Raw genomic sequence first — 25,200 nt, 5'->3', positions numbered from 1 at the left:
TATCTCACTTAGCAAACACTAATTTAGTGCTTACCACGTGCCAGGGACCCCTCCGAGGTTTTTAACAATTATGACCTTGCCGGGTTCCTGCAACACGAGGAAGGAGCCACTGTGGACATCCCCGTGTTATAGATGGGGCAACAGGAACATGGGAAGGCTCACTAGCCCGCGCTTACACTAGTAAGTGGCAGGCCTCTTCTTCTCTTGCCCTTGTGGTGGAGACGTAAGAGAGCCAGACCACCCCTGAGAGGGGTTATGCTCTACGCTCTCCCACCCTCTCCAGCCCTGCCCGCCATGCCTGGGCCCCAGAGCCTCCAAAGCCCAGCACCTAGTGCTCGTCAAATGAGGTGTCCTTGGCCTTGACCACAGCCGAGCATGAGCCTGACCAAGCCAAGAGTAACACAACTGCCGGACTGTGGTCTGAAGACTCAGCAGGCAGGAGTCTGGGACCGTCAGCCCAGCAGGAACTGCTACAGGTGAGCAGGCTTCGAAATCAGGACCACACGCTGGAGGAGACTTCATTGCAAGTCAGAACGCTCGCGCTGTGCCTGCTCACTCTGGAGCTTGTGGCTCATTACAATCAGCATCAAGTGGCCAGAAGAGTCTCCAAGTGCATCACGGTACACCTCTTTCCAAGTCTGATGCCACTTTTAATTCTTTCTGAGAAATAAACACTTGTGAAATCTCCAAGTTTTCTTACCAAGTGAAAAGCTTCCTCTTTGATCAATCATTTCATGTATATTTCGGGATGACAGAAATCTGTCCGGCAAAGCTTCCTCTTTGATCAATCATTTCATGTATATTTCAGGACGACAGAAATCTGTCCGGCTCGCCAGACGTCCTTCCTGTCCCTTTCTCTGCTGTGATTCGTGATTTCTCTGCCGGCTTGTGCTTTGCACACGGGGGACGAGGGCAGGGCGGTGGTGTAGTCACTGGGACGTCCTTGGCCGGTGATGAGCCATTTGCAGCGCAGCCTGAGACGGCGTCTTCTCCACCAAGGTCCCACCCCGAGGCAGGGGCAGCCAAGACATCTCCACCACCACCACCCCAGCCAGGGGTTGACCAGGCTTATTGGGAATGAAGTTGGGAACAGAATTAAGGATGTATTTTCCACCCGTGGATGCTTTGTACCCTGGAGCTGCCTCCCTGAGTCCACCTCCATCCTGGGACCCCAAAGGCAGGCTCTGTGGCCAGCCTCCCTTGAGCAGACAAAAGATCAGGCGGATACCCTGTCATTCTTTGAAAAATATGGTGATAAAATGCCGTCTGGAATGAGGCTTTCCCGTCTTACCTACTTTGAGGACTTTCATGCCCTCAGAATACTTTCAAAAGCAGTACAGTATCATCCTGTTTTTAAAAAGATGGATTTAGGGCTTCCCTGGTGTCGCAGTGGTTGGGAATCCGCCTGCCAATGCGGGGGACATGGGTTCAAGCCCTGTTCCAGGAAGATCCCACATGCCGCGGAGCAACTAAGCCCGTGTGCCACAACTACTGAGCCTGCGCTCTAGAGCCCATGAGCCACGACTCCTGAGCCCGCGTGCCACAGCTACTGAAGCTACTGAAGCCTGGGTGCCTAGAGCCCGTTGCTCCGCAACGAGAGAAGCCACTGCAATGAGAAGCCCATGCACCGCAATGAAGAGCAGCCCCCACTCGCCACAACTAGAGAAAAGCCCACGCACAGCAACGAAGACCCAATGCAGCCAAAAAATAAAATAAGTAAAATTTTTAAAAATAAAATAAAAATTAAAACCCCATAGAAAGGACATAAACCGTTTTGTCGAGTTTTCTGGGTCAGCCTAAGCCATAGGAAGGGAAGACTTGGACACCCTGTGACTCCTAATCCACCGGCGGCTCCACGGGACACCCCCGGCCCGCTCAGCTTTGGCCTTCATTCAGACAGTGCGGGGCTCTAAGGTGCCACCGCTCCGCGGATGAAAGCACAGGAGCCTGGCCTCCTCCTTATACTTGGATAGTGAGGAGTGCAGACCCGGGGTCCCCAGAGGAGAGGCCACGAGCACCAGCCACGTTCAGCTCCTGGTGAGAGGGCTGGAGTGAGTCTGTGCTTCAGGCCGTGGCAACAACGGCGAAAGGGCAACGGAGGCTGCGGTTCAGAGCGTGGCCCGCCCTACGCGCGTCACGACCCGCCCTACGCGCGTCCCCTGCGTCATTTCAGCTCACCTTCGCCGGCCTCTCAAGGTGGCATGATTATTCCCTACGTGCTCAGGAGGAAGCTGAGACCCAGAGCAGTTCCACGTTTTACGTCAGGTCACCTAGTCCACGCCAGAGCCAACATTCCCGCCTAGTTCTAACCTCCCCCCCACCGCCCGCCCCGCTGCAGGGACAGAGACGTCCCCTCTCTCAAAGTGTCCTAGCGCTGGAGCTACCCCATCAGGGCTGGGAGAGACCAACTGCTTCAGATGAAAAAAAAAAAGCCCTGGATCCTCAATTTCTAGAGGCTCTGCTTGGTCAAGAAGGAATTGGGAGGCGAATGGCCCGGGAGAACCCAGGGCCACACCCAGTGGCTGCCCTGCTGATATGGGCCCAAGGCTGGCTGCGGTCCCTCCTCTGCCAGAGCCGGCTCCTGCTGTCCCCCTTCCTCTGTTCTTCCCCATCCGCGCTTGTGCATCCGGACCAAGACTCAAGGTTGCCTCTCAGGGCAAATCGCCAGCCCTCTGCGGGTGGGAGTAGAACACTCACAGCTGCTTCCGGGGCCTTCCCACGAGCTGGATGAGGTCATCCTGTGGCCATTTGCACCTCCTGGTCCCTGACGCGCTCCCTCCTGTGCACCCCCTCCCTCAACGCTGGCTGCCGTGAAGATCATTTCATCAGAGAAATGGAAGCCGTCATGCTGGGCGCTCTTAGGAATGGGGGCCCACAGCACCCAGATGTCAGATGGGTCGTGTTTCTTCTCCACCGTAAGCGGAGCTGCATTTCCTGGAAGGCTGCGTCTCCACGTGCCCAGAAGGTGATGGACAACGGAGGCAGCATCTGCCAAGCTAGAAAAATCACCCGAGCACGAGGTTGATGGCTGTCTTCTCCTCTGCCCGTCACCTGGATCCAGAGAGGACGGGGTTGAAGTCAAGCTGAGGCGCTTGCCGGGGAGAAGTGGGAAGGCAGCCCCTCGCGGGTCAGGAGGTGGTTTGAGCAGGTGGGTGCTCAGAAAGACAGTCCCCAGCTTCCGGGACGCTGATCCCCACCTCTGAGCCGTCCTCGGAAGCTGCTGCTGGGGAAGAACTGGCGGGGGAGAGCCTGGGTTTTGAAAGGCAGCGGCCGTGAACAGGTCTCACTCAAAGCATCAAGAGGATCAGAGTCCCACAGAGATGCCAGAGAGAAGAGCAGTAGCCAGGCTGGGCACGGTGGTACCAGGGGTAGCAGGTGGGGTTGTCAGAACGCACCTAGAGTAGTAGGCAGGACTCTTCCTTGGGAGGGTCAGGAACAGAGGTACCCAGAACAGGCTCCCAGGGCTCAGCCGAGAGGCTGGATGAGAGGAACACTTCTGGCCTTGGATTGCCGTCTGAACGTGTTGAAGAAAGGGAAATGACTGAATGGGAGGAAATATCTGCAAATGATAGGACTGCTAAGGGGTTAATATCCAACATATATAAACAGCCTATGCGACTCAACATCATAAAAACAAAACCACGTGGTTAAGAAATGCCCAGAGGACCTCAGTAGACATTTTTCCAAAGAGGACATGCAGATGGCCAAAAGGCACATAAAAAGATGCTCAACCTCACTAATCATCAGGGAAATGCAAATCAAAACCACAATGAGATATCACCTCACATCTGTCAGAAGGGCTGTCATCACAACGGACACAAATGACAAATGCTGGTGAGGATGTGGAGAAAAGGGAAGCCTTGTGCACTGTTTATGGGAACGTAAATTGGTGCAGCCAGTGTGGAAAACAGTATGGAGGTTTCTCAAAAAACTAAAAATAGAACTACCCTATGACCCAGCAATCCCACTCATGGATATATACCTGGAAAAACCAAAAACAGTAATTCAAAAAGATAGATACACCCCAGTGTTCATATCAGCATTATTTACAATTGCCAAGATGTGGAAGCAACCTAAGAAGATATGAGATATATATATATATATATACCTGAATACCACTCAGACATAAAAAAAGAATAAAGTGTTGCCAATTTGCAGCAAAATGGATGGACGTGGAGGGTACTATGCTCAGTGAAATAAGTCAGACAGAGAAAGATAAACACTGTATGATATCATGTATATGTGAAATCTAAAAAGTATAACAAACTAATGAATATAACAGAAAAGAAGCAGACTTACAGATATAGAGAACAAACTAGTGGTTACCAGTGGGGAGAGGGAGAGGGGAGGGGCAAGATAGGGGTAGGGGATTAAGAGGTATGAACTATTAGGTATAAAATAAGCTACAAAGATATATTGTACAACACAGGCAATATAGCCAGTATTTTATAATAACTATAAATGGAATATAACCTTTTTTTAAACATCTTTATTGGAGTATAACTGTTTTACAGTGGTGTGTTAGTTTCTGCTTTACAACAAAGTGAATCAGTTATACATATACATATGTTCCCATATCTCTTCCCTCTTGCGTCTCCCTCCCTCCCACCCTCCCTATCCCACCCCTCTAGGTGGTCACAGAGCACCGAGCTGATCTCCCTGTGCTATACGGCTGCTTCCCACTAGCTATCTATTTTACGTTTGGTAGTGTATATATGTCCCTGCCACTCTCTCACTTTGTCACAGAAATGGCTGAGAAGAGGATATTGTAGACTGAGTTTCTAGAAACATTTTTACAATTTGGGTTAATCTGCAAGTAACCACTTCCTTTTAAGTTTTCCTTATAAAAGCCAATTAATGACAATGGCTGTCTTCCTGGAGATGTGCCATGGCACCATCCTTCATTGGTGCTAAACCCAAGACGGACCAGACCCTCTGTGCTGGCAGATTTCAGCTGCATAGTGAGCCAGTAATCAGTAAACTATGGCCTGACACCTGTTCTTATAAATAAAGTTTTATTGGAACACAGCTGTGCTCACTTATTTCTGTACTGTTTATGACTCTTTTCATGCTTGGGACAGAGACCTTATGGCCCGCAGCCTAAAATACTTATTACCTGACTCTTTGCAGAAAACAGTTACCAGCTTCTGCTTTACACTGTTATTTAGCAATTTGGAACCTTTTACTATTTTTTAAAATTTTATTTTATTGAAGTAGAGTTGATTTACAACGTTGTCCTAATTTCTGCTGTACAGCGAAGTGATTCAGTCATATACATATATATATATAAATACATTCTTTTTCATATTCTTTTCCATTATAGTTTATCACAGGGTACTGAATATAGTTCCCTGTGCTATACAGTAGGACCATGTGGTTTATCCATTCCGTATGTAATAGATTGCATTTGCTAATTGCAAACTCACAATCCATCCCTCCTGTACCCCTTTTCTCCTTGGCAACCACAAGTCTGTTGAACCTTTTACTATTGAAGAGATAGTGTACAGATCAAATAGTATTTCATGGGCAAAACAAATATTTAAGAAACAGACCGTCATTTCAATGGTGTTGTACAATCTGTAATCAACCGTGGTCCCGGGCAGGTCTTCTATAGGTGATGGGCTGGATGAAACACCAGCTCTGGTGGAGTGGGGATGGGCTTTAGGGAGGTTGAAGCCACACAGAGAGGGAATGCCCTACAGGAATTTGGTTTCCACGTCCTCAGGTTAAAGAAAGGAGCTTCTGCTGCAGCTGCCATCTCAGATGTGCCAACATCTGACTCAGGGTGCAGATACGCTAGCATTTTGTAGCCAATTAGGCGTTGACATGTGCTATATTTCAGTGACACTTATTTTGTTAATATACAATAGTATGGCATGACAAAGAGACGATGGAAAACTCTATCCAGAGACCGTTCTTCTCTAGAATGCATCACTGGCCCACTTTCTGGTGAGGAGGAGTTTTAGCAACTCCGGCCATGGGTCCACCTAATCCATTGTACCAGTCACTGGCAGGGGAGGAAATCCACCTTGAATTAAGCAGCAGGTGCATCTTATTTTAGTCTAGACAAGTTCAGTCATTATGCCTCCATCTATTTTAGTGATCTTCTTGGTTTGTCACCATGCGGAGATACAAAGCTCATCTAAAGAGCTTGTGAAATTCTTTCACATTCTAGATATTTTTCTACAAGTTAAATTTTCTGATCAGTACATTGTACTATGACTCTGGAACAAGTTGATGCCTTGTGGTCTTGGTAGAGAAAACTGCTTTTTAAATTTAAAAAAAAAAAAAAAAAAGTTCTTCCTGGTATTTTTCACAATATCAAATCAGATTTCAAAAAGCCTCCAAATAATCATTGTTTTTGTCTTCAACTTTGAACAAGCACATGCACTGTTCATGAAAGTGTGGACAGTTGTGATCTAGATTCCGGGCTGCTAAGACCACCTGGTCCGAGGTGTCTGCCCGTGCCAGGCTGGGCGCCTTTTGCCGCAGCATCAAACAAGTCTCTCCCTCTCTGTTTCTCTCCCCTCTGCCCAACCCAGCCCTCAAGTCTGGACGACAGAAGAGGCAGCCGTCCCCGGTCCATGGTCCGGTCCTTCACAATGCCTTCCTCTTCCCGGCCTCTGTCTGTGGCCTCTGTCTCGTCCCTGTCATCAGACAGCACCCCTTCCAGGCCGGGCTCCGACGGGTGAGTCTGGCTCAGCAGCCAGGGAGGCTTGGGAGGGGCTTCAAGGAGCCACCCAGGGCCCTGGGTTTGTTTCATCACACCTGAGAGGATTTTTAAAAATCAAAATTCTCTTTGAAATGGAGACCATCCAAGACTTTTACAATCACGGTGCCACTAAGACTTGCAGAGTCTTGTGAGTTTTTGAGAAAAAAATTTCTCGCTTTGGGTACCACTTTGGATGAGGTTTCCATCAAATTGTAAAACCTCCAGGTGAGTGTTCAGTCCTTTTCAGCAAGTCCCAGAAGCAGTGTGATGCGATGCGTGCTTGTACTTTTCATCTCTTGCTCACTTCCAAGGTGTCACGCTAGGGCAGGACTGTCACACACAGGCAGGCAGGCTTCCTTGAGAGCTGGCAGGGCCCCCTTCTTTCGACAAGATCTCTTTGGAGACCCAGTTTTGCTCTCGAGCACCGGATGGCACAAAGGAACTAAGAAGGGATCAAGAACGGAACGGCCGGGTAAACATTTCACTGAGCTCCCGCTGTGTCTCCTGCAAAGAGAACCTCGTTATTGACACTTGGGTGTGTTTTGTGACTAGCATATATGAAAAGTTTGTTCTGATTATACTGAAAGAAAAAATGTCACATGCAATTTAAACAGCAGAGAAGAACTTCTCATTGTCTTGCTGTCGCGTTTGCACAGTTGTGTATTTGCCCAAGCCCATTCGGCTTACAATCCATCACCCCGTCCTGTCAAACCCACAGGCTCCTGGCCCGTGCGACACGCAGACACAAACTTCCAGAGCGCCCCAAGGGACAGCTCCAACCCAAGTGGCCTGTGTTGCCGATGACCAGCGGGCCCAATGAAGGACGGCAAACTGTTCCCACGGTTTCTTCCTAACAGTAATTTTTATCAGTGTCTGCTACTTATAAGGCCAAGTCCATATGGAAAACCTCTGTTTAGAGGTATTTAAATCAAGGGTGCTTGTCACTGAGAGCAAGATCGCTAAAGAAACTCAATTCAGCTTCTCCCCAGGTAAACCCACAGGCTAGTTATGAAAAGGTTTTTATATTTCCAGGAACGTAGGTGTGAGGGCAGAAAGGGATCTAGAGCTTTTAGACGGAAGAGGCCTTCCTGCACATGTGAGTACACGAGTAGGAATCGTTGTCCGCACCCCTGGAGCCGTATTTGTTTAACCTTGAACTAGAAGGCATCTTTATTAGAGTCCAGATTTTTGTTCATTCTCGGGGTTACCACCCTTCACTGCCTAACGGATGTGGAGAAAATGAGGCTTTGGTCTCAAATGGCACCAGTTACGTGCAGAATAAAGTTCGTCCTGTCGGCAGTTGATTCGCATAATGTGAAAAATTTAAAGCTCAGCCTTTCTCTTGGTTCCTTGTATATCTTTCTGGATTTCACAGCACAGGTTTTCCCCGGAGCTTTAAGATGTCCACTAATCCTTTGTTTCCCTGCATTAATTATCCCCAGTTCTGCCAAACCTAGAATAAAATCATGAAGATTTTAAAATTTTTCTTTATAGTAGAAGAGATATAATATTTAACACCGAATGGATACTGATTTAGTAGTTATTGTGTATCCAACTGGAAAAGTCCAGATGCCCAGAAATGCCTTAATAATCAAAGTCAACACTGGTGTATTTCATTAATCATTTTCAAGTTTTTATTACGCAAAAATTTCAGACGTATACAAAGGAGACAGAATAGCATAAGGAGGCCCTGTACCAGCCATGAGCCAGCCTCCACAATGATCAGCTCCTAGCCCACCCTCTCCCTCTTCCATATTATTCCGAAGCAAATCTCAGACATCATATCCTTTCATCCGTAGACATTTCAGTGTGAATTTCTAAAAGGTAGGAATTTACCAAAAACACAATCATACTACCTTTGGCACATGTAAAAAGTGAACAGTCATTCCACACTATCATCAAATATTGGTTTTAATTTCCAGTTGGGGCATAAATGGCTTCTTCTTTTTTTTTTTTTCTTTTTAGTCTGTTTGAAACTGATCCAAATAAGAGCCCCACTTTGCAGCTGGCTGCTGTATCTCTTTAATTCTCTTTTAATCAATAGATTTCCCCTTCTACTTTTTTCTTTCCATTTCTTTTCCTTGTAATTTATTTGTTGAAAAAATCCAGGTGGCTTCTGGTGTCGTCTGGATTTTGCTTATTGCATCCCCTGCAGTGTTATTGACTGTGTATCTCTGTCTTTCATGTTTCCGGCAGATTAGTGGCCACATCTAGAGGCTGGGGCACATTCAGGCATGAGTTGGGGACAGGATGACCTCAGTGTTCTTCCGTTCAGAAGGACATGCGCGTCTCTCTCTCCCTTGCAGTGATGTTAGCAACTATTGATAATCGATGCCTACATTCAATACCATTACTGTTCAAATCCTGCTGACCATCCCGTTTTTCCTTTTTTTTGTTTACAAAATGTAGCAGCTGTGATTCTTGCTCTCAGCAGTCAGCGTCTTCTATGGATTTGAAATGTGGTTTTGTGAATGATCCATCTAATAAGTGTTGACTTCCATGTTACCTCTCCCATGTCGGGGAGCCAAGGTGCTGGAACGGTCTTACTCAGAGCAGTGGTTTTGTTCTCAATGTCCCATTCACAAGTAAGTTTGAAATAAACCACAGCTAGGATGGCAACGTGACGGGCTTTCTAGATTTCCTTCTCTTACAATCAGTGTCTCCTTGAAGAGGACACTTCAGTCTCCAGGTGTCCCAGGAAGTCAGGCTTGGAAGGTCGCAGTGAGGACTGGGGGCTCCCGGGGCAGGCTCGGGACCTGGCCCCTTATCCTGACAGCTCGCGTTATGGGGGTTCGATTTGCCCTCCCATGGGCCTCAAGGGCTGCCTGACGTTGGGCAGCTCAAGGACGGGGAGCTTCTGTGGACCCTCTCAGCTGACCACTTTGCTTCTCTTAACCATACGGGAATGATGGGTAGACCACAGTTTAGAAAACACATTTATCAGAAATCACAATATAGGCTATTTCTCCTATATGACTGTATGACTCTAGCTTCTTCTAAGAGATCCTATCTCTTCTTAAATACCATTTCCATTCCATTTCATTTTGTGAAGGGGGACATCCAGCCCATGGTGCTTAGAGGTTGTGGAGACTCACCAGGAGGTGGCAGAGCTGAGACCCAGAGTCTCCGTCTCGAGCTCAGTTCTCGGCTAAAAAACTGAGGGCATCTCCACATCCTTGCAAGCTGGAATTGGCTTGTTTCTCACTGAGCCATCAAAGGGCCGTCAAATGGAAGCCACCTGTGTACCGATACAGACATTTCTTTGCATTAGCTTCTGCCTATTTCTCCTCATTGCATTCGTGAATATTTCAGTATGACTCCCTCAAAGGTGAGGGCTTCCCTTTTGAAATAGACCCCAAATACCATCCTCCCATCGTAAATCAACAATGATCCGTGAATATAATCATCCCGTGTCCGGTAAGACTTTAAATTTCCCTCATCATCCTGTAAGTGTTCTGGTTTTTTTCCAATTTGTTTTTATCGAGATTCAAAACTATAACCATTGCAATCGGCAATACGTATCTTAAGTCTCCCTTGACCTTCCTTTTAAAATCCTTTCTTTCCTTGTAAAATTGGGTATTTCCCAGGGAGCACGTGACTCATTTTGAGTGACTTTACATGGAGCTGCAGGGCGAAAAGCAGTGGCTGTCCTAGTAAGACGTCATTGATTTAAAGAACCATTTCCTTTAGGTTTGCTCTGGAACCCCTCCTGCCAAAGAAAATGCACTCCCGGTCCCAGGACAAGCTAGACAAGGACGACCCAGATAAAGAGAAGAAGGACAAGAAGAAGGAAAAGAGGAACAGCAAACATCAAGAGATATTTGATAAAGAATTTAAACCCACTGACATCCCCCTTCAACAATCTGAGGCTGTGATCCTTTCAGAAACGGTAATTTCACAGGGAGCTTTCCCTCGCTCCGCCGTAGCTGCCGGGACCTGTCTGTGCTCCACATTTAGCCAAGGGGGCTGTCAATTGGATTTCACTGCATCGGCTATGAAATAGTCATTTGAAAATCGGGGGTCTCTCACAGCCCTCCCCTTGTATAACCGATGCCGTAGGGCATCCAGAGGCGCAGAGGAGAGCTGCGTCTCTCCGGAGGATGCTTGTCTTTGCCCCCATCCTCCATCCTCCATCGCACAGGGGCCGGGGGCAGGGCCAGCCGTCAGCAGGCCCTACATGGTTCCAGCCTCCGCAGCAAAGTTGGACTTGCTTCCTGTTAGACACCCAGACATCTCTGGAGATGGACGGGATGCTTTGGTTGTCAGAGAACCAGCTAACGCTGTTCCCTTGCCCCTTGCTGACCGGAAACCACTAAGCCACCGTTTCTGCCCAAATGTTATGACCTGCTCAGCTGGCGTCCCAGAGCCCCTGCCTGCTGGGCTGGGCCAGCTGTACACAGGTCCGTGTCATCCCCCCAGCCACATGTGCTCCGTGCCCAAATCCCTTGGCCATCTTCCAGAAGGATTTTCAGGGACTTAACGTGACACGTGCTGGTGAGTTGACATGAAAGAGGGATCCCAGGGAATCTCGTTCATTCCAGAGCCTGGGGTTATGTGACGGCAGTGAAACCCAATTAGCATGCTCTCCTCCCAGGGCTGGGCACAGCAGCGTTTGGAGTCTGGGGGCAAAAATGAGGCACAGGCAGCTTTTGGGGTGAACTGTATCCAGGGCGTGCTATTTGTAGACTGGAGACAAAATAAAGAAGAGGCTCTCTGAGGCCGCTGAGCTTCACAGGTTAAGGCAGGCTTAGAGCTGCCTCCCTCTCAGAATGGATGGACGTTTGCCTGTACGGTAGCCAAGAATGTGCCTGCCCTGGGCAGGGAGTCCGTGACCTGTCCCGGCTGTTCCTGAAGGGTTGCTTATCAAAGGGCTCAGGTGGGACCACTGCTTGCTTATATCTTGAATAGCAGAGGGTATGTTCCATCCAGACCGCATGCCACGGAGACCAGCAGTCACACGCTGCTTGGGTGCTGAGAGGTGGAAGGGGGACCCCAGAGCCACAACGCGGTGTTCATGAAGGCAGATGCCCTTGCGAGGCCTTTGGACGCAGCTTGGACTGCAGCTGGGCTTCGGTGTTTCACTGCAGAGTGCAGGTGGCCCAGGGTGTAGGGCCCGGGGCGGGACTAGCCACAGGCTAGCATGCAGTGCCCAGATGCAACCTCACGCAGTGGGATCCGAAGGTTTCTGATGAACCCGCCCCTGCCCCCTGTGCTCTGTCCACTCTTCTGGAAAGTTGGGAGGCCAGCGACCCTGCTGGGACTGGCTGGCACCCCCCTCCGTCTAGAGTCCAGACACCATCACTGGGTGGGGGAACGAACAGCAACATTTTTGGAATATTTACTAAGTGCAGACCCTGTGCGCGTCTCTCGTACATTTTAATTTAAGCTCCACTTTAAGATGTTAAAACTGAAGGCCTCAGAGAATTGGAGCCACGTGGCAGAGTTGAACAGAATTCAGTTGCGAGCAGAGAAGGGAAAGGACATGCCAGGCTCAGCCATCATCACAGTATACGTCTGTCCCTCCCCGCCGTGGCCCCGCTTTCCCGCGAGGATGCTAGCCACGATGGGCTGAGTTGGGCACAAAGTGCACCCTGCCCCCCATGGCTGGCCTGGGGTACCCTCAGCCAATCCACAAGAACCCACCAAGGTCAGAGCACAGAACCTTGACCCCGCTGTCGGCCTCTGAGGAGTCTCAGGTAACCACCACTGTAGCTCCAGGGGCTAGGCCGCCTGACTTCTCACTGGAGGCAGACTGGCTGTTCTTGTCCAGCCCAGGTAGCAGTCTGTCCTCCGGGTTACAGCTGCTGGCAAGGTCTGTGAGTGCAGTTAGGCACCTGGAGTTTCCTGTTCAAGCCTCCGTGTGCCTGTGACCGGCCAGGGGCTGCGGGACAGAGCAGGTGGGCTGGTGGGGTCCGTGAGAGGCAGGGTTACTGAGTGGCGGCCGTAGCCCCATTCCCTGGGGCGGCGCTGGGCTTGCCCTGCTCTGTGCGTCCACCTGGCCTCCTCGTGCTTCTGCAGAGGTTTTCTCTGTTCCCTCCACGGGGCTGGATTCAGCTTCCTGCCTGAGTTTGCGTCATCAACAATTTCATGACCTCTAGCTAAGCCTCTCAGAGTCTGCCTGGGGCAGGAGGGGCGCCCTCCACGTGCAACTTGCATCTCACCAGTAAAATGTCCTCTGCTCCCCAATTGTCAGAATGTGTACTTATGGGATGGGGTGGGAAGGATGGGGGGGGCACCTACGCAATCCCTGAATCCCCGTCTCCAGTCCCCACGCACACGCACCCGAGGAGAAGCCCAAGCTCAGCGGGGTGTCCCAGACCTCCCGCAGCAGTTGAGCTGCAGGGAACTCATCGGTTTCTGCAGATGAGGGGTGACGCCTGGTCTCCGGTATCTCCTTCGTTGGCATAGGATAGTTCTGGAGGTCAGCCTGTTGGCCAGTGTCCCCTCAGTCCCCCGTTTACCAAAGGGCTTAAGCCTTCCTCCCCTCCTTCCAGCCTCAGTAGCCTCCAGGGAGGCCCTGCCTTTGCAGACCCCTTAGGGGCACATGCTGCTGCGCACCGGCTCTGCAGCTGACCCTCCCCAGCAGGCCCAGGAATCAGGCCCCCGGAACCAGGCCCGGAGCCCTGCCCTCCCGCCCTGCCCGTCCTGGAGCGGAAGTCTTGACTCCTCCTCCTCAGCTAGGTTAATAACTTTCCTAATTACTCCTACCTTGGAGTATTTTGAACCACTTGTGTTCCCCCAGGCCTAATGATCTGAGCCCGGGTTGTAAGAAATAGATAAATAAACCACCCCAATGTTACAGATGCAGGAAAAGGCTTAGGTGGGAAAAGTCAAGTGCATCCGGAAGTCAGAGATGGGGAGGAAGAACGCAATGAAAAGTGGAAAGAATTCCTACTCAGTAATAGCGTAGCATGAGAGAAGAAACAGGAGATGGATAAAGGAAACCCTTCGGCAAGTTTCTAGATTTTCACGTACCTGCCAAGCAAGACCAAGAAATTAGGTGCCTGAGGCGTTCTGGTCACTGAGCAGAGTCTGCTCGTGACCCTTTGGAGCTTTCCTTGTGTGCTCTCACCCTCACTGAATGGCCCACATTACATTTATGTCCAGGAAACATGTGATGTGACATCAACCCCAGAGTCGGTAAGGAGATTATTGTGAAGCCTGTATCAGTTTGCCAGGGCTGCCGTAACAAAGTATCACAGGCTGGGCAGCTGGAACGATGGAGGTTGATTGTCTCACGGTCTGGAGGCTGGACGTCCAAGATCAAGGTGTCAGCTGGGCCGGTTCCCTCTGAGGCTGTGAAGGGCATCTGTTCCTGGCCTCTTCCCCAGCGTCTGGCGGTTGACCAGCAGTCTTTGGCCTCACTTGGCTCGTACAAGCATCACCCTGATCTCTGCCCTGTTCACGTTCACAGGGCGCTGTCCCTGTGTGCGTGTGTCAGGGTCCAAATTTCCCCCTTTTATAAGGACACCAGTCATATTGGATTAGGAGCCACTGTAACGACCTCATCTTAACTTGACCATCTGCAGAGACCCTATTTCCAGATAAGGTCACATTCGCAGGTACTGAGGGATTAGGACTTCAACATAGGAATTTTTGCAGTGAGACAACTCAGCCCATGACAGATCCTAACTGTGCTCTTTCCGTCCCTCTGATGTAGATAAGTCCCCTGCGGCCCCAGAGACCGAAGAGCCAGGTGATCAACGTCATGGGGAGTGAAAGGCGCTTCTCGGTGTCACCGTCCTCACCGTCCTCCCAGCACACACCTCCTCCGGTCACACCGAGGGCCAAGCTCAGCTTCAGCCTGCAGTCCAGTAAGTGGGACACTGTCCACGTTTGAATTCCTGACGTTGTTCTGTGACCTCCCCCTTGATCGAAGTCTCTAAAGTTAGACCCACCCTCTCTGTCCAGCAGATGGTGAGAGTTTTGACAAGCACCTGACTTCCTGGGAATGTCCCCTGGGACTAAAGCAGATCAGGCCAAAGCCCAGTCCTGGGCTCCAGCGCTCCCTGGGAGGAAAGCATGGGGCCCGTTCGGCTCTCCAGACCTCCTGTGTGCTGGGGGTAACTCGAGAGGCATGTGGAATGTCCCCCATTTCGTGTCACCAGATAATGCAGCCCATGGGGGCGGGGTGGGGGTTGTGAGCCTTTTTGTGTCCAAGAGGAATGGGAAGGAAAGAAGCCCTGCCAGGCTGTGCTGAGGGGCTAAGGGTAGAACTTACTTTCCAGTTCTGCCCGATTTCTAGGGCCGCTCGATATATCACCACAGACTTGGTGGCCTAAAACATCAGAAAGTTACTCTCTCACATTCTGGAGGCCAGAAGTCTGAAATCGAGGTATCAACAGCCTTGCTACCGTGTAGAGTCTCAGGGAGAATCTGCCCGTGCCTCTTCCAGCTTCTGGTGGATTCCGGCAGTCCTTGGCGTTCCTGGGCTTGTCAGCACATCACTCCAATCCCTCCCCTCTCTTCCCAGGCCTTGTTCTCCGTGTTTCTGTGCTCTGTCCTCTTCTTACAGGAGACTGGAGATTGGGTTTAGGGCCCGTCGTAAATCCAGGATGATCTCCTCTCGAGATCCTTAACTAATACATCTGTAAAGACACTATTTCCAAAGACGGTCATATTCTGAGGTTCTGGGTGGCTGTGAATTGTGTGTGGACAGATGCTGTGGAACCCAGTGCAAGTGGTACCCGGCTTTTCACCACTAAAGTCAGGCCGGCCAGAGAGGCGACATCCTGGCAGGAAGAAAGTGGCAGGGGGTGAGGGCAGCAGCAGAAAGAGGGCGGCCGGAGAAGGAGGATGGGGAGGACATCGCTGGTGGTCCAGTGGTTAAGACGTCACCTTCCAGTGCAGGGGGTGTGGGTTCCATCCCTGGTCGGGGAGCTAAGATCCCACATGCCTTGTGACCAAAACACCAAAACACATTTTAAAAAAGAAGCAATATTGAAACAAATTCAATAAAGACTTTAAAAATGGTCCACATCAAAAAAATCTTTTAAAAAAAAGGGGGGGCGGTGACGGGGAGCGCTGGCCTGAGGAGTGGCTCGTGCAGGGCAGCCAACAGTCGCCCTCAACATCTGGTTTCTTCTTGCTGAAAAAGGCAAAAGCAGCAGAATCTGGAGATGGTCCATCTGGTCAGGAGTCAGGGCTGCCACAGTGATGAGCCTGAGAGAGCCACGAGTTTCTGGGCTCTGGAAGGTAGGTGGTCTCCTGGTGTGCCCTAGCTGCACATCCTTGCACTATAACCAGTGATCTTCTTCAAAAATATTTTAATTTTTTTTATAAATAGCTAAAAACAGGCACCATTGCAGCTGCTGTGGAGGACACTTTAGTGGTTCCTTGAAATGAAACATAGAATCACCGTAAGCCCCAGCAAGCCCACTCCTAGACATTTACCCCAGAGGACGCCACACAAGGACACAAGCAGATTCTTGCACACGCAAATGTTCATTGCTTCATCATTCACAACGGCCAACGGCTGGAAACAACCCAAGTGTCCACCGGTTGATGAATAGTTAAACTAAAAGTCACATCCAGAGAAATGCCCGTGCAATAGAAGATGATTCAGCCATTACAACAAAAAGTTCTGGTACACGCTACAACATGGTCGAACCTGGAAAACACTTAAGTGAAATAAGCCAGGACAAATGTTATCTGATTCCAGTTACAAGAAGTAGCTGAAGTAATCAAATGCACGGAGACAGAAAGTCGATTCGAGGTTATCGGGTCGTGGGGAGAGCGGAGGGGGAATTATCACTTTCGGGGTAGAGCCTTTGAGTTTGGGGTGATACAGTTGATAGTGGTGATGGTTGTACGATGTGTGAATGTGGTCGATGCCACTGATTTGTACGCTTAAAAATGGTTAAAATGGTAACTTTTAAATAAATACCATAATAAAACCCACCAGCCAACCAATCACGAGGGCAGTCATTCAATCAGAGGCCACCTTCTTGCTCCTGGATTCAACTGCAAGACTTCCTTATAAATTGACACAACTCTTCCTAGGAAGCACTTTCCTAGTGAAGGGTTTTTCGTCAGATGCATCATCGGGGAAAACTTTAAAAGAGACCCAACAGCAGAAATATCAGCTTTTCTCTCTTTAACATAAATGACAGACAAATTATTTCCAAGAGTCTCCACAAAGGCTGAGAAAGTATATTGCCTTAATGATCACTCCTCTGTCTGAAAACAGCTCCTTTCTGGTTTGCTTTAAAGACGGTACTTCCCCTTGGCTTACTTAAAGCACCAGCCGCAGCGGCTGCTACTGCTAATAACTGCATTTCGTACAGTTGGCTTTTCCTGGTGAGAGTTTTGAAAGGCAGGTGGCTGGTTGTGAGCTGTGTCATCAGACTGGGCTTTAGTGAAGCTCTCCGGCTCATAACCGCAGGACGCCCGGTGCAGCGTCCCGGCTGGGCTCTGAAAACTCCAGGCGTAGACGGTCCCTGTGACCCCAAGCTGTGCAGATGCCACCAAGGCAGAGGGGCCTAGGAGGGATCAGAATGGTCCCAGGTTGGGAATTCCCTGGCGGGCCAGTGGCTGGGACTCTGCTTTCACTGCCGAGGGTCCGGGTTCGGTCCCTGGTCGATCGGGGAACTAGGATCCCGCAGGCCTCGAGGCGCAGCATGTGTAAATAAATACATAGATAGATAGATAATCAGTACATAAATAAAGAGTAAATAAAATAAACAGATAAATAGTAAGTACATAAATAAACAGTAAATAAAATAGATAGTGAGTACATAAGTAAATAGTAAATAAAATAAATAGATAGTACATAAACAAACAGTAAATAAAATAGATAGTAAGTACATAAACAGTAAATAAAATAGATAGTAAGTACATGTATAGTAAATTAAATAGATAAATAGTAAGTACATAAATAAACAGTAAATAAAATAAATAGATAAATAAGTACATAAATAAATAGTAAATAAAATAAATAGATAAATAGTAAGTACATAAATAAATAGTAAATAAAATAAATAGATAAATAGTAAGTACATAAATAAACAGTAAATAAAATATATAGATAAATAGTAAGTACATAAATAAACAGTAAATAAAATAGATAAATAGTAAGTACATAAACAGTAAATAAAATAGATAAATAGTAAGTACATAAATAAACAGTAAATAAAATAGATAAATAGTAAGTACATAAATAAACAGTAAATAAAATAAATAGATAAATAGTAAGTACATAAATAAACAGTAAATAAAATAGATAGTAAGTACATAAACAGTAAATAAAATAGATAGTAAGTACATATATAGTAAATTAAATAGATAAATAGTAAGTACATAAATAAACAGTAAATAAAATTAAAAGATAGATAAATAGTACATAAACAGTAAATAGAATAAATAGTAAGTACATAAACAGTAAATAAAATAAATAGATAAATAGTAAGTACATAAGTAAACAGTAAATAAAATAAATAGATAAATAGTAAGTACATAAATAAAGAGTAAATAAAATAAGTGAATAAGGGTCCCAGGTCGACCTGGCTGTCTTTGCAGTGGTCTGATCTGCCCTTTCAGCTCAGGTTTTAGGCATCTCGTGACAGCCGGTGTTCTCTTTCCAGAGCGTGCCCTTCGGAGGCGATGCCACCCCTGGCCTCCTCTGCCCCTCGCCGCCCTCTTCTGTGCCCTGTTGACAAGCATCTCTGGGAGGAGAAGGGGTTCCCCGCTTCCCTGCCACTCCGGAGAGAGCACACGGCTGCCGTGCGTGCGTCCACGCCTGCTGGGGATGTGGGTTTGACCCTGATCCACCCTGTTTCCCAGGTTTGGAGCTGAATGGCATGACTGGGCTGGACGTGGCTGAGGTTCCGCCGCCTCTGCCTCTCAAAGGCACCAGCGCAGACTACGGGACCTTGACCGAGACCCTGGACCTGACAGGCTTGCCGAGCCCCCTGCCCCCTCCTCCTCACCAGAGGGTAAGTCAGGACTCGGGGAGTGGCTTGCTCACGTCCTTCTCTGCACCAGGTAGAAGCCCCTCCTTCCTGGTGTCAGCGTGTTTACTCTGGCCGAGCCGAGATGTGATTCCGAGCAGAGGTCACAGTGGTCGGAACGCCGGCGCACGTGGTCTGTCGTTCTGTGCCCTCGCTGCAGGGACGCGCCTTCCCACGGGGCCCTCGGGCGAAGGGCCGCTCTCGGCACCTTGGAGGTCGCTGTACTTCTTAGGAAAGTGTGGTGTTGAGAAGTAGCTTCTGTACGAAGAGGTTTGTCTGACTTTTGAAGAAGCTGGCCGCTGCCACACGTGGTGGGGGGCCTGTGCCCCTGGACACCAGCCTTGCCCTTGAGAAGCCCTGGTCCCGGCACTTCCTCCAGGCAGCCTGCCCTCGCGCCAGCCACCGCCGGGTGGGCACAGGCATTAGCTGCACGGAGAAGCTGCAAAGGAGACGCGAGGCCGGGCAGACCCTGTCCCCCGAGGCCACCCGTCCCGAGCCACACCTCCAGCCCTGAAACCTACCCCACCCCGTTTAGGTTCGGGGTGCTGGCTGCCGCAAGCGTGGTCAGCCAGCTTGAGCCCTCGTCACCACTGGCACCCAGGCTAGTCCCCCCTCGGAAGCCGTCCTTCGTCGTGTCTGACGTGCCCCCTGCTCTGGCCTCTGGGCCTGCCTACTTACGCAAACGTCAGCTGAAAGCCTGAGAAAACCACCTAAACCCGGCTCACGGCTCTAGAGACGTTCTTTTGAGATCCCCCCGCATCCTCTCCTGCTTCTTAAGGCTGCCCTCACACAGGCCTCTCCTTTGTTCACTGGCCCGGCCGCGTGCAGAGGTCCGCGTGCCCACGCGAAATGACCCAGCAGCGCCGGGAGATCCGCATCCAGGTTCATCCCCCCGCAGCCACGCTATCCACAGCCTAATAAAATTAAAGCCATGCAGGCTGAGGAGTAGAATGTCCCCGATCACACGTGCAGCTGGTCAGCCTCTATAACGTAATTAGACGGCAACAGAACTCCTGTAGAACGTCGAAGACATGAGGTAGTCATGTGGCCACGATTCTTTTCATAACAGCAAGGTGTGTTTTTTTCCCCTTCTAAAACAATATAAATCCTACATTCTTTCTTTCTCTCTTTTTTTTTAACGGAGACTTTTTCACTGAGCTTTCTGCAACTTTATTATCTTCTCGTGAGAGGAGTGGAAGAAAGAGGGCATTTATTGACAATATATTTATTCGATTATTCCCTTTGCGTAAGAAAACCAGACAAGCAAGGGCTTCCTCTTTGGTGCCGAAGGGATGGTTCGTCCTTCCGAGGCTGCAGTGCCTTTCGGATCAGCCCTCTGTCCCGAGATTCCATGATGGGGGACCGGCCGGAGAAGGGACCAGGTGCCCCATGGTGGCTTGTTAGGAAACTGGAACACTTTGTAGCAACTAAGGAAATGTAAGTCTGACCCTTCCCGCAGAATTTCACGACAGGTTAGAATGAAAGGAGAGGCAGGAAGTTGAGAGAGATCGTTGATGGTTGGGGTCTTGCTTTCCTAATAGCCTAGTTAACTGATTCCATCTTGATCTTCGTATCTTTATTTTATCGGAAAAGCAAGAGTGTCCCCCAGGTCTCCCTACACTGAAAATTCTGAACTTGGAAGTGTGAGCAAGTCCACTTTTGTTACAAATCAATTCAGGGGCAACATTTGACGGTCTCGGTTTCTGGGACACATCAGCTGAGTTACTGCTGCCCCTGCTGTTGGGGGAAGGACAGACATGCACAAGCTTCGACTCCATTTATAAAGGGGTGTGAGTTCCATGAGATGACCCAAGTCGCCTTGCTGTCGGTGTCTTGTTGGGCGTACCTGCGGTGTGCGTACCCCTTCAGGAGGCAGGCCTGTGGGTTAGGGTGTCATCTCTGGAAGCGGCTGGGTCTCCAGGGGTGCCTCCCTTTCAGGCCCCAAGAGCTGTCGTGGGATAATGATCGGTTCGCCCTCCATGGGGACCGATCCATGTCCTCCTGTCACTCTCATTGATCCGCCTCGGGCCTGTAGTCAACTCTCTCTCTAGTTGTTGCCACTTTAAGCTGTCGTTTCTGTCAAAACGCCTGTTGCGAGCGGTAGTCCGAGCTCTCGAGCTGCTGGGTGGTGATGAGCCCACCATGCACGTCTTTGGCACAGAGGGCAGCTCTGACCGTGGCCTTGCCCCGCGCTGCTCACACCGGCCCGCACTGTTTACTTCCACGTGTCAACAAGCAAATGCCTCATCAGAGCCGGAAATCGGTCTTTCTTTTGACCGTTCGTACCAACTTAAAAAGATTTACAAGTCTGTTCTTTTACTTGCCTGGTTACAGTGTCTAAATATCGTTACATCAGTTCTGTGTTTCCACATTGATTCTCTTAAGCCCTAGATCACCTTAGTATTTGTGTGTCTCAGAATCAGGAGGAAATCTGGGCAATGAGTTAAGACGCGGCCTCGTCACTGTTCTGGCCTTGAAACTTCTTTTCTCACGTGAAGCTAAATGTGGACCTCCCCTGAGAGGCTGTTAGCAATCCACTCTCAGCCTTAGTTAGAGGCCAGCGCTCTGTGATCTCTTTCTGGTTTGTGCTACCTGTGGCACGTGCCCACTTATCCCAGTCTGTTTATTTATTCCTCTGCTCATTCATTCACTCATTCGTTCATTTGTTCACTCATTTCTTTCTGTATGTGGTCAACGCGCGTTGACCTCTTGTGCGTGTCACGTGCCCACCGAGAGCAAGGCCACCAGCTGCCCTCCGTCATCCACACCCTGACAGGTACATCCCGTTTCTCTTATCGCCGTTACGGTTGTAAATCCGATCTCGAGAACCTAAGGCCAACTGTGGCCCGTAAGCCACGCCCAGCCCGCCGCCTGTCTTTGTAAATAAAGTTTTATTAGAACACGACTGCACCCATTTCTTGATAAACTGTGCTCCCCTCATGAAGAATTTCAACATCTCCCTGACCTTGTTCGTCCTCCTGTGTTTACACTTTGGGAAGAGACCGTGGATGAGAAACTACCTTGTCGGCGGGTCACCTGGATGGCGGCCGCAGGTGCCACCATGGCCCACGTGCTGACCCTCTCTCATGTGGCCTTTCCATTTCTGAGAGCAGAGCAGGCCTGTCACCCACCCACCCACGGACTCGTTTGTCCCTGAACCATTTCGGGGCATCTTCAGGCGGCATGAGGAGGGACCTCTGGGTGGTCCTCACCCCGGGAGGCTCAGCTGTGACATGGCCAGGCTGCCTGGCTGGCCCCGGGTCGTCACTCGTCCTCAACCGTTTCAACTGCCCGCTTCTGAACGCGGTCCATCTCCAGGGGCCCTTAGGTCAACAGCACGTGGATTTAAAACCACCACCCAAAGAGCAGCGCTTACACATGTCAGGGGCCGGGCAGACGCGTGACGTACTGCGTGTGAAATAGCTGCCGGGGCCACGGCCACGCGGTGCTGAGTATGGCCGACCTGCCGGCCCCGGGTCACGAGGAGAGGGCAGTTCCCGCCCAGGGCTGCAGACCGACATTCCCTCACTGCCCTCCGCCCTGCCGGCTCAGACCCCCCTGGAGTCTCCCCATTTTCTGTCTTCCAGCATCTCCCCCCGCCGCTGCCCAGCAAGACCCCGCCGCCGCCGCCTCCCAAGACGACGCGCAAGCAGACCTCGGTGGACTCCGGGATCGTGCAGTGAATGCGCAGCGCCCGCCGGAGAGCCAGCCCGTATCCTTCCTCTCCCTCCGCATCTTCTCGCACGTCTGGCGTTTACCTCATTGGGCCCGTGATGTCTGACGTTTAGTGCAATTGCTTTTCCTTAACAGGAGTTCGTCTCCAGCCACGGAGTGAGAGGGCTTTAGCGTTGGGGAGCGAGGTGGATACGGGCCTGGGACGTGCTTTTACGTTTGTCAAAGTCGGAGGCTTCTGAGTGTGTCCGTCTTGAGAGAGCCTAAGTCTTGCCCAGAAGTCCTTTCTTTTTGTGCCAAATGACACATTAGCAGAGAGGCCGGTTGACCTGAGTAGAGCGCAGTAAGGAGAGCTTAGGCCTTCACTTCAGAACTGTGTAGTAACAGCTTAGGAACCCTCATCTCTCGAGGCCAAACCCTGGCTGACTCTTGCAGGATGTTTTATCAGACCCTCCTGGCTGCAGCCGGTGGTGTGACTTTTTGTTGGTTGAGTGTCCCTTCAACTTACATCAAGCAACCAAGGTCAGCCCTTTCAGGGAAGTTCCTGATTTCCTTTGGCATCATTTTAAAATAGGATATTTCTCTGCTACTGAACAGTTACTAATTTATGGCGTGGAGACACCATTAAAAATACTGGGATCAAGTGGAAAAATAAATGAGTAAAGGCAGATCAGTTTTCTTTCTTTTTCGAAAAACAATACGTAGACCGCAGGAGATGGTTTTAATTGGGTGAACTCTTGTGCTCATTCTGTACAGAAGTTTGTATATATGAGGGTCTTTAGAACTTGTTTTAATTTTTGTGGTCCTTCTGTTTATCGCAATACATGTCCGCAAATGGTTCCCAGTATGTGTTCTTAACGTTTAACTGAGGGAAGTGTAAAAAAAAAAACAAATTAAGTTTTCTTGGGTTTTTTTCCCAAAGCTCAAGTCCTAAAAATCACTGTGGACAATGATTTAAAAAAAAAAAAAAAAAACAACAACAAAAAAACTAACTTAGTATAACCTAATATTTTTATTCTATCATCTATATTTTTTTATTCACTATAATCATGATATTCTTCTAGTAGGCTCGAAAGTTAATCCGTGACAACGAAAAATAAAATGTCATTTAAAAAGACTCGCAGTGTCTGATGTCCTATGTTTTTCGTAAAATCTAAAAGCCGCTGTTTTCTATTTTGCTTTCTTAAAGAGCTTTGCATTGCACGTTTATCTGTATGTGCATCCTCCTCAAACACCGTCTGAATCATCTGTGTTTGTCTCTGGCTTGGAGGCCAGATAGACAGCACCCACATGCCTCTCTGCAGGCGTCTCCGCGCGTCCTAACAGACAGAGCACACCTGAGCCCAGCGAAGACTGGAGCTAGAATTCTCCCCTCAACCCAACCCCGGGGCCCTCTGGCTGCACGATATTTACATCTCCTTTTAGCCTTTTCAGCTGCTAATTTGAGAGAGGGCTTTGTTTACTGGGGTGTGTCATTGCACTCCAGAGGCGTCAGACTTCCCAGCTTTCTCTGAATCTTAGGTGGCAAGAAACAAAGGCGGCGCTGGGGTCCTGCTTTCCATCCAGATGTGTCCCTGGTTAAACAAACACAAGGGTGTGACTCTGCCCCTTCTAACCAGGTCTTGAAGGAGGCTGCTGCGGAACCCCCAGGAGCCTTGGAGGATCCTTCTCTGGCTCAATGGCTGGTCCCCAGTTTATTCGAACTTGTAAATATCCAGTCCACCCCCAGGGAATTTTAGACACAAGTGAATATGGAATTTTTTTCTTCTGGGATTTTTACTCTTTGACTAACACGAATATTCATGCTCCATTGAGTATGTTAAAAACCAGGTATTATCCACCATCCTAAAATAATTGCAGGGGCACACCCACCTGGGAGGGGCCAGCCTCTGGCCGCGGCTGATATTTGGATAGTCAGTATTTCACTGCCCGCGGAAGCTCTAGCCGAAATTTATAAAAATAGTTCCTGGCCCCATGGCAATGGGTGTTTTTATTTTAGAACAGCATCTGGGTTCTAGTTCTCGCCCTGCACCACCGCACCCCCAGGAAGTCTCCCTGGATGATCCCTGGACTGCACACTCCCCCCAGTCCCCCCCGACCCCCCACCCCCGCCTCCTGCCCCCCTGCCACCATGTCTCCATCCCCCCAGCGGCCAGAAGTTCCACGCTGGCCTCCAGAGCTGCCAGGTACGTGGCAAACACAACAGGAAAGGAAAAGTGGACACTTTTTACAGGTGTTACAGAAATTTACTAATATAAATATAAAAGTATATTTACAAAAAGTGAACTTCTCAAGCTAGGCAGACACAATTTTTTTTTTTTTAACCTTTTAAATCAACATGAGCTACAAAACTATAGTCAAGGAGAAACTGACCTCTGTGTCATCAAGTGTCTTCTGGAGACATTCCTTCTAGAAGGAGGTTCGAGGGGACAGCTTGCCTCTCTAGATGCACTAAAGTATTCCTTTTACTCCGAAACAGTGTTTCTCAACCTTTTTTCATAATTGCCTCCCAGGAGTCTTTTTAGACATTTTTTTTCCTAATCGTTCCCTCAAGGAGTTTTAACAGTACGGATATACTCTACATCTATTTACATCCTTTATGACTATCTCTGCTTTTTACATTGACAAAGTAAGATTATTGTTTTGTTCCCCAAGAACCAATTTTCATCACCTTCGGGTGATACTGCCTCGTTGAGAATACTTGCTTTAAAACAGGAATGGTGAGGATCTTATTGTTTATTTTTGCTTTGATGGCCAGGAGGCTCAAAGCCAAATTTAGCTCTCACACATTCAGTTAAATTTGGTTTTATTCTTTCGTCTTTCACAATACTTCCTCGTGTATTACACATCCATCTTTAACTATTCAGT

General features: G+C 49.2%; 1 protein-coding gene across 2 annotated transcripts in view; it reads left to right on the top strand.

Moving 5' to 3' along the window:
- Positions 1 to 23,442, top strand: part of DOCK1 (dedicator of cytokinesis 1) — a 504,544-nt gene extending 481,102 nt beyond the window's left edge. For both annotated transcript variants that reach the window (XM_067024326.1, XM_059053852.2), the window contains exons 48-52: positions 6,543 to 6,688; positions 10,403 to 10,601; positions 14,373 to 14,526; positions 18,494 to 18,645; positions 22,248 to 23,442. In XM_067024326.1, coding sequence (XP_066880427.1) covers positions 6,543 to 6,688; positions 10,403 to 10,601; positions 14,373 to 14,526; positions 18,494 to 18,645; positions 22,248 to 22,343 — 747 coding nt within the window. In that variant the 3' untranslated portion in view covers positions 22,344 to 23,442. The remainder of the gene's footprint in view (positions 1 to 6,542; positions 6,689 to 10,402; positions 10,602 to 14,372; positions 14,527 to 18,493; positions 18,646 to 22,247) is intronic.
- The last annotated feature ends 1,758 nt before the right edge of the window (positions 23,443 to 25,200 follow it).

Source organism: Kogia breviceps, chromosome 2 (genome assembly GCF_026419965.1).
Source record: "Kogia breviceps isolate mKogBre1 chromosome 2, mKogBre1 haplotype 1, whole genome shotgun sequence".
Lineage (NCBI taxonomy): Eukaryota > Metazoa > Chordata > Mammalia > Artiodactyla > Physeteridae > Kogia > Kogia breviceps.
Note: the sequence above shows the minus strand (reverse complement) of the source record. Positions and strands in the feature narration are given on the sequence as shown.